The 10225-nt window shown below is 32.9% G+C and overlaps 1 protein-coding gene across 1 annotated transcript in view; it reads right to left on the minus strand.

Moving 5' to 3' along the window:
• Nucleotides 1–10225, minus strand: part of Cfap47 (cilia and flagella associated protein 47) — a 210187-nt gene that overhangs the window by 100483 nt on the left and 99479 nt on the right. Inside the window, exons 36-39 of the mRNA XM_021188546.2 lie at nt 8176–8310; nt 4860–4975; nt 4052–4202; nt 1190–1278 (exon numbers count right to left, since the gene is read on the minus strand). Of these exons, the coding sequence (XP_021044205.2) occupies nt 1190–1278; nt 4052–4202; nt 4860–4975; nt 8176–8310 (491 nt within the window). The remainder of the gene's footprint in view (nt 1–1189; nt 1279–4051; nt 4203–4859; nt 4976–8175; nt 8311–10225) is intronic.

Below are 10225 nucleotides of genomic sequence, written 5' to 3' on the forward strand. Positions count from 1 at the left end.
CAGAAGTGGATGCTCACAGTCATCTATTGGATGGAACACAGGGCCCCCAATGGAGGAGCTAGAGAAAGTACCCAAGGAGCTGCAGGGGTCTGCAACCCTATAGGTGGAACAACAATATTAACTAAGCAATACCCCCAGACTCATGTCTCTAGATGCATATGTAGCAGAAGATGGCCTAGTTGGCCATCATTGGGAGGAGAGTCCCTTAGTCTTGTGAAGATTATATGCCCCAGTTCAGGGGAATGCCAGGGCTAGTAAGCAGGAGTGGATGGGTTGGGGAGCAGGGTGGGGGGATGGTATAGGGGACTTTAGGGATAGCATTGAAATGTAAATGAAGAAATTATCTAAGAAAAAAAGAAAGAAAAGGAAATACGTGATCAAAACTGTCTGTGACCCAGACATTAGATTTAAGAGGAAACAAATTCAAACTAGTTGCTACACAGACGTTCAAAGAACTATATAAAGATATGAAAAAAAAAAAACAAAACAGAGAGGCCAATGAAGCATCAGATAGAAGACACCAATAAATATATGTTTAAAAAGAACCAACAAAAAATTCTGGAGTTGTAGACTAAAACATATGAAAAATAAACGCTGACGGATTCAATAGTAAATTTAAATGTATAGATATAGAAATCATAAATTCACCAATAATTATTTTAACAAACAAGTTTTGTTTAATCAATTAGGAGTGTTATTATTGATAATAAATCTTTAAAAGCTTAAATACACAGTACTCCAAAATATTTCAAATTGCCAAATATTATGTAAAAATTATCTAATATTAATTTCAAAGCATTTTATACTTCTGCCCCAATGCACATATTACGAGTTTGATTTCTAAATTTATGGAATATTATTTTCTGAATCTTTTAATTCATTGGAATCTAAGCACATGTAATTTCTCCTCAGAAGAATCATGCCAAAGAGACAAAGACATTTACTTATTTGTCTTTGTTTAAAATTTATGTATATGGGTGCTCTATCTGCATATACATCTATGTGCCAGAATAGGGCACCAGATGCCATTATAGATGGTTGTTAGCCACCATGTGGTTGCTGACAATTGAACTCAGGATACTGGGAAGAGTACATAGTGCTTTTAACCATGGAAGCATCTCTCCGGCTCCCACTTACTTTTCTTAAATACAGTGAACTGCAATAGATTAACATTCAAACAATAACTTACCGAAAATCTCCACCACTTGGAAAGGGGTTTTTCACATTCACACTGACTTCTTTCCATTGATAACATGGAGCTTTGCATTTTAGGATTTCCTAAAGTAAAAAGAGAAAAAAAAGTCACAATATAATAATGTCAAAATCCAGAATATCTTTAGTTATAAAGTAAAACTTCAAAAACCTGTTGTCCATTTGACTATTATAATAATAAAGTTATTTCTTTTAAAAATATTTTACTATTAAAATTCAAATAGAAGGCAATGTATCTTATCTACAGTAATGTACTAATAATTAAAATATGTTTGGAATGTCTGTTAAATTAATCTCCTTTCATCTAAATTAATGAATTAGCAGGTAATGATTTTATCAATAATCTGATATAATCTATATCAATGATAATAAACTATATATAAAGCATATATTTTATTTATCATTATGACATATATGTGTGTGTGTGTGTGTGTGTGGTGAATGTATTTGTGTATTTATAAACTGTGAATATTCATACTATGGTGGTTATAATGACAAGCTTATAATAAAAACACATATATAAAATAAAAATTCTATATTCAAACATTCTAGAAATTTTCCAGTTATAAGTTATAAGCTTTGTTCTTGTCTTAAATATTATCACCATTATTATGTAATTTAATTCTCATTGACCCAAGTGAGAGTAAGATGTATTCAGAGCTACATAGCATTCAGGCATTCAGTTTTCAGGATTATTCACAAAATCAACTATGTCACTGAACCGTAATACATTGTTTCAGAGAATGTATGTGAGAGAGTTGGAAGATGTTAAGTACTCATTGCTAAAAAGGAAACTGGAAGACCAAAACATATCACAGTAAGAAATAACTACTTCCTGCTTGGGACATCACTGCCTAGTAAGTTAGTCTGTCCTTGTGAACATCTTGGTGCTCTCCACTCATATTTACCTACAATTTAATACTCCTAGAGTCATTCTTTGTACTTTATAATCTAGTCTTACACACTCCAATATTTTGTTTTGGTTTTTAAAATATACACTGAATGCTGGCAAATTTGCTTGACTTTACCATATACATATCCATACTAGTAAATATTTTTGAACATAATCTATTTATTAAAATTCTATGGGAATTTCACATCCTACAACTGATCACACACATTTCCCAGTCCTTCAGTGTCCACCCACTCTTGTGACTCCCCCCCCAAAAAATCAAAATAATTTCATTTAGAAGTCCAGTTTGCATTATCTATGTACTCACTGGAACATGGTCAAACACTCAGTAGTGTGCCCATTAAATAAAACTGAATCATTCACCTCCTCCATGTTAGCCAAAATCCATCAAATATATTTATAAAAGTCTATCAATGTATTATTGCCCCATCTTTTGAGAAGTGAACATGTAGAATTTAGTCAAGAACACCATCATTCTTCAAGAAATGTAGAATTAGCCTGAACTTTATAATGGATTGGCTCTATAGAATGCTCCAGATATACTGATGAACAATCAATTTGACAGATGATTGAGCATGTAAAGGTATTTGCTACCAACACTTTTAACATGTCTTTAATCTTCAAGATCAACATAGGAGAGAATTGCCTATTGCAAATTGTACTTTGACCTTCATCGTGTTGTGGAATGGGTATGCTGTAATTTTAATTTTTTTCAAAGCTAATTTTTAATGATGGTTCTGTAATGCTTTAACCTCCCTTGTAGCCTACCACTCACCAGAGGTGGTAGAAAAGAAAGGATACAGGGGCGGGGGAAAGTGGATCTGTTTAGAAAGGTTCTTTGAAACAACTCCCTTCTGTGTAGTCTAGAATCAACAGTTCATTTTACAGGTTAGCGGGCAGCAGCAGCTCTATCCACTAGCAAACACCTCATGGATACACCAGCAGTCCAGTTCAGTAGAATCAGGGGTGACATGACCTAGCAGAGACAGCCAGGCCTCAGCCTCAGCTGGATTCAGCAGGAGGGACCCAAAGGGACACCAGAAGTTCTCAGCTGTGCCTCTCTCAGGAAATCAAAGATCAGCAAAGACTGGAGAGCCACAAAGAATGCACAACTAACTGTACCAGCAACCCAAACTCTGTCTCCATTACTCCTTGGAATCCTATTCATATTCTACAAACATCACTTGTCCTCCACATGCCTTCTCTCAACACTGGCCTTGCCACAGCATGGTTTTGCCTCAGCATGCATCTTGTCTCAGCATGGACATCCAATCAGCCAGAGTCCATGGAAGCAGCAAGAAACTGAGTACACCACCAGAAGTTTTTTTAGTGCATTTCTCTCTATGGGGTCCTGACAAATGCAACTCAACTATGCAATATAAAGTGGAATAATGCATATGAGTTGTTAGCAAAGAGTCCTTCATCACTTTTCCTTTCTTGTGCTTGCTTTAGCAGGTCATCCTCTCTCCTATATCTGCTTCAATGAAACATGCCTTCACAAATTTACCTTAGCCTCTCACACCTGTGTCCACTTTAATGAAGCATTCTTTCACGTTTGCCCCAGCAAAACACCATCCAACTGACTTTCCAAAGAACCCTTAAGTTTCCACTTCAGTGTGTGAACATTGATGTGCATGTATTCACATGTCTGGGTGCATTCACATATTACCACACACACTAAATAAATATTAAAATACATATTAAAACTTGGTAAGTATCTGCAGCAGAAAAAAAACTGTTGAATCAACTGTCAACCTTCAGTGCACTCACCAAAAAAATCTTAAATTACAAGGTATTGTGGCAAAGAGATAACCTAAATGACTAAGAGCAGAACATAAACAAACCAGGCAAGAATAATCATGGTGTGACACTGCAGGGGTTTGGGAACAGGAACAAAAGGATACAAAACAAGTACAGCTTACTTACAATTGCTTTAAAATTTCTTATTTCTCCCTTTAGAGCAAAAGCCAATGTGCTGCCTCCTATCCCACACTTAGGTCTTGAAATTAATAATAGTGTAGCTTCAGCAGGATGGAGAAAGCGACTTAAAAATTTCACAGCAAGCACAATGTGAGTTCTGTTTAATTAAATATAAAAGAGTAAATATTTTATTGAAATAAAGGACACATATTAGGTACAGATCAGGTTTAGTACCTATGCCCTAGACTGTATTCATTTTTACCACAAATTAAACATTGAAGCATGAAGTCATTTGTATAATCTAAATTTAACCATCAAGTATATGTATAACATATCTTACATTGGATGTTTTAGTGGAGAACAATATGAAACCGTGCACATTTTGTATGAATTTGTGTAAATTAGAATTAATTAAATACATACATAAAATTAGGTATTTTCTTTAAAATATTATTTATTTAACGTATATGAGTACACTGTAGCTGTCTTCAGACACACCAGAAGAGGGCATGGGATCCCATTACACATGGTTGTGAGTCATCATGTGGTTGCTGGGCATTGAACTGAGGACTTCTGAAAGAGTAGTCAATGCTCTTAACAACAGAGCTATCTCTCCAACCCCCAAATTAGCTTATTTATATTGTTAATTAAAGAGAAACTATAGGACCATAAATATTCAATTTCTCAGAGTAAGTTTTTCATTATGTACTAATAAGTTTAGAAAAAAACACATTAACATATTTAATAATTATTGTAGATATTAAATGTCTATGTTTTGCAAGTTCAATAACTTAGAATATTTTTAAATACTTACTTTGGGGCAATTGTTACAACATTCCCTGTCTGCGCAAGACAGAAGTCATTAGCATCTCTTCCAACAATTGTAGCGGTATATACTAAGTTCTTCAAGCTTGGATTTTTCAGTAATATCTATGTAGATATAAAAGATGGTACACAGAAGATTAAATCCTACACAAATACACCATTTCTTAGTTTTAACCCAGAAAGACAAACATTCTACACATGAAAATCTTCACCTTAATGTATACTATTAACTAAAAGGTATAAGGCAGTATTTGAATTTGCAAGTATGTAGGACAGGACCTTGCTATATAGACAAGGATGACCTGGAACTCAATCCCTTCCGCTTTCAGCCTCCCAAGATACGCATGAGTTACCATGTCAACTACAGACCTGATATTTAATACTAGTACCTTTATCTTTATGAATTATTAAATTAAAGAAAGTCTTCCAATAATTGACATAATGATTCAAAGTCACCTGGTAGATAAAGACCAAAACTAGCAATGTAGATTGAATTTTTATATAGGAGTAAAATTTTGGGAAGATTTAAGCATAAATAGTAAAATTTGGTTTCCATAAAAAGGTAATCTGTCAGGTCAATAGAGAAAGTTTCCTAAGGAATATATGTTTGAAGACATATCCAGAATATAAATAATTATTTCCTGGTCTGAAAGGAGTTTCATTGTGTACTGCCTGAAGTAGAAAGATGGAAAGTATAAAGAAAAACAATGGAGGAGGAGAAGAAAGAAAAGGAAGAGGAGGAGAAAGAAGAAAGAACAAGAGAAAGAAGGAAGAGGCGGAAGAAAAATGGACAGAAGCAGCAGAAGAAAAGGAAGAAGGAAAGAGAGGAGGAAAAGGAAAAGGAGAAGAGAGAGAAAAAGGAAGAAAGAATGATATTTCACGTTCTACACCAAAAGAACAAGTATATTAGGAATAAAGAAGGGGCTATTTTCCCTGATTGAATGCTAGTTCAGCCCCTTTAAACTTAGGTTTACCTCAGTCTCATCTTTTTGAACATGTACTCGAAAACACAAATTTAAGAAGATTCTGGCTATCTCATTTTATCCAGAACATTCCACATTTGAAATCTAATCATCATCGAATAAACTCCTTACCTTCTACTCTTTCCCAGAAGATTTCTTATTCTCTTCCCTGCAAGAATGCTATGAAGATGAGTTAGCCAGAATCTTCCTTTAATCCTAGAGACTCCTCTAGTAACTCTTCATTCATTGCTCATGCTCTATCTCATTGGTTACAAATTCTTATTTTTTTTTTATGTTTATTCTCAATAACCTCCAATCACAATACTATAAAAATCTAGATCATCATTTTAAACAAGTCTTTATTCAAGTCTGCCTCATCATGCAAGAGTCATGAAGAGATTTCTTTAATTACATGCAAGGAAGTTGTAGAAAGTACAGATGTAGAATGGGTAGATTTAGTATAAGGTATTATTGAACAATGGTTACTCCCAAGGAAAAATTCAGGTATATGAAGAGTGAAATGACAGTAGCAGTATGGTTTCAATATATAACAAAGAATATGGTAAAGAACTAGAGAAAAAGAAAATTAACTATTATCTTAGTTCAATAAAAATTATAACTAAAAGAATAATTGTATTAATGCAAATGAATTTCTTTTGTTTTCACCAAAGACTTAGGAACTTTTATTATTTTATAACATACAGATATCATTAATAACTTAACAAATTTTGACATAGTATTTTACAATGTAAATATTGGGAACTGTATTGTTTTATAGTTCTGGAAATTCCACACCTCTCTGTAACTTCTTAATGGTGACGAGCATATTCATTATTTCACAAGAGATAGATGACACAAAGGTATTCAACTAATTTGTCACCATACTGTTCTTTTCAATTTTATGATCAGTTTCTTTAAAAACAGAGTTCGATTACATGTAAATAATCACAGTAGATGACCGCAATCTGTTACTGTTTTTACTGCTTTCAATACTCTATGATTTTCTGACACACAAACAGAAACTTCTGTTTCAATTTCTAAAATCCAAGCCGGGTGTGGTGGCACACGCCTTTAATCCCAGCACTTGGGAGGCAGAGGCAGGCGGATTTCTGAGTTCGAGGCCAGCCTGGTCTACAGAGTGAGTTCCAGGCCAGGGCTACACAGAAAAACGCTGTCTCGAAAAACAAAAAAAAACAAAACAAAAAACAAACAAACAACAAAAAAAAACAATTTCTAAAATCCATTTAAGACCTTTTATTTTTTTTTCATTTTTTTTAATTAGATATTTTCTTTATTTACATTTCAAATGCTATCCCGAAAGTTCCCTATACCCTCCCCCAGCCCCTGCTCCCCTAAACACCCACTCCCACTTCTTGGCCCTGGCATTCCCCTGTGCTGGGTCATATAAAGTTTGCAAGAGGAAACAATTAAGAAGTATAAAGAGATAAAAACAAGGCATGCAAAAAATTGAAGCACAGAAAATTGTTGAGACTGTTTGCTCCTGAAAATTTAAACAAAATACTTCTAATCTATGATGCTTTACTTTCTAGGCAAAAATCTCCAGTGCAATAGATACTAGCTAGTGTCCTTGACTAACATAACATTTAGAGAATTACTAAAATCAACATACCTAAGAAAACTCTTTTCATATTTATTTTGCTCTGACAAATAATTTAAAAATGCAATTAATCAAGAGGTGGTGTTCCAATTCTTTCTAGTGAAAATTGAATTTAAAAAATGCATTTAAACAAGGGGTGGTGTTCCAATTCTTTTTAATGAAAATTGAAAGAATGCCTTGTTTTTATTTCTTCTAAACTGAGCAATATATGTTTTGAGAAAAAAAACTTGAAATTTTCTAATAATTAACTAAATACTTAGAAACACCATTCAAATCAAGAGCCTATACTCTTGTATAGTAATGGTTAAAGATACTAAGATTAAACCTAACAAGGTCATTTCTTTGAAGATAAATTCTAGAAGACTAGAAAGTATAATATTCAATTATACCCCAAATGAATATAAAAAGGAATACATAAAATTGGCTGAGAAAGAGAATATATGAATCCTTTCAAGGTGGTAAACTAACTTGCACATAGAAGAATGTCGTTCTTTGTAAATCACAAAAGAGAAAGTAACCATTTTATAGAAAGTGATCATTATTAAGCAAAATTTATGCATTTCTTACTCTTATTAGAAGAAACTATTTGACAAACTTTACTCAACATTAGTAAAATTATATCACACAGGCATTTGCTGTTATTTTTTTTTAAAAAAGAAACAAAGATCTAAAACACTCTTAAATATTTCACTACATGTTAGCATTGGTTCCAAAGATGTTCTTACCTGTCCCACCACAACATCATATAGAGTACAAGAGAATGGTACCACTTTCTTGGGGAGGTATGTAGGGAGCCTCTCATACAAGTAAACACAGAGCATTAGCATCAGCACTGGGTTTGGATCACAGATGTCAATGGCCTAGGTTCACAAGAGAAAGACATAAGTCATAGGATGTATAGATAAAACACAGGGAGTAAATGAAGTAAAATAGTTGCTAACTTCAAAACACTCATAAGTGTTTCCAATGGAATGGAAATATAGGTATAAAACTAGAATGATATTCTTAATGGGAAGCTCCTGACATATTAAAGGATGAGTTGGACAGAATCAGAATGCTGACCTCATAGCTTTCAAAACTACATAAAAAATATCCAGAGGTGAGAACATCTTATTTAAATATGGCAATCCATATGGATAAAGTAACATCTTTGGTTTAAAATAATGAATAATATAGTAAAAGAAATACGGGAAGATCTGAGTGGCATGTGCAGTCCCCTGAACACCATTGTATAGAACTGGCCTTGTACCTCAATCTAAAGGAGCCTCTCAAGGAGCAAATTAAAATGGATAATCAACTGAATTCTCTAAGAACCAACATTCCTTGTGAATCCCAATCACACTTTCAAGAACTAACTTAAGTACCATGTATACCATATAACTTTTCCTGGGTTCTTTATCAGAATATTTTTTTGTCTCCTTGAGTCAAATTCTACAGTTTTCTATGTCTACTATGGTATTCAACAACATATCTTATGTAAGCATCTTGGTACATACTTGGTACCATCTTTGAAAATATAAGTATGATTTGTCCATCTCTGTACCATTGGAAGGGTCTAACTCGAGTTATTTGTGGAGAATGTTTAATAATTTGTTGTACTGTTAGAAACTATAAAAACTGTGTAGTTAACATTTTCACATATCACGGTTTACACTGAAAATGTTACCATAATAAAATATTTCTCTGACCTAAAAATTTAGTTTCACTTTATCTCTACCAATAAAAATAAATGTTTTTATAACACCTGGTATAAAATGGCATTGGTATCCAAACAACTTTAACACGAAAACAATAAAAAAATGTAAACTTAATTTCTCAAGGAATCATACACGTTGGAGCAATATCATTAATCTTTCTGGATCAAGAAATGGAAAATTCAGAGTTGGTTAAAATGACTCTTTTCCTCTGGATGGCCAAGAGTTTTAGCAAACCACCTAATTTCTCCAGCATCAGAATACTAATTTAATTGCTAAATACTATTTTAATATTAAATGTTAAAATATTAACCAATCTTATTAAAGTATAGGCTTTTATTTCTATAATACAATATGGTATATCCCTAAATTAATTTTGCTATTACATTAAAAATTTCAATCTATATCTATGCTTATGTCTCTAATACAAACTTCAAGAAGGCAAACCTATGTACAGAACAAAACTTGTAGTTGGTATTTTATTCCCATTTTCTCTCTAGTTGGATCACACCATTTCCTCTAAACAAAAAGAAAAACTGATGGCTCTTTTTGACTGGTCCAAATCCAAATGAATTAACTAAGACATCTGAAATTTACAATATGTTAGGTAGAATAGCTTTGATCATAGTGATTTCTTCCTTCATCTGACTTATGCAACATTTTAGCATATATATATATATATATATGTATATATATATACATATATATATATATATGTATATATATATGTATATGTATATATAAATGCATATATACATATATATTGATATTTAACTACATATGACTATTATTTTGTAAGACAAATATAATTTAATGATTTAAGTAATCTACATACTGGTTAAGTAACAAATTGTGTAATCTATCTTCAATTACCTGCATGTAACAGAGGGTATATAACATACTAAGAACATAATATGTATTTTTTATTATTGTCAGTGAAAAATAAGTAGGAAATGCCACATAGAAATGGACTCAATTCCCCAATAAAAAGACATAGACTAATAGACTGGTTACACAAACAGGACCCAACATTTTGCTGCTTGCAAGAAACCCACCTCAGGGAAAAGGATAGACACTACCT

The sequence above is a fragment of the Mus pahari genome, chromosome X (genome assembly GCF_900095145.1).
Source record: "Mus pahari chromosome X, PAHARI_EIJ_v1.1, whole genome shotgun sequence".
Taxonomy (NCBI): domain Eukaryota; kingdom Metazoa; phylum Chordata; class Mammalia; order Rodentia; family Muridae; genus Mus; species Mus pahari.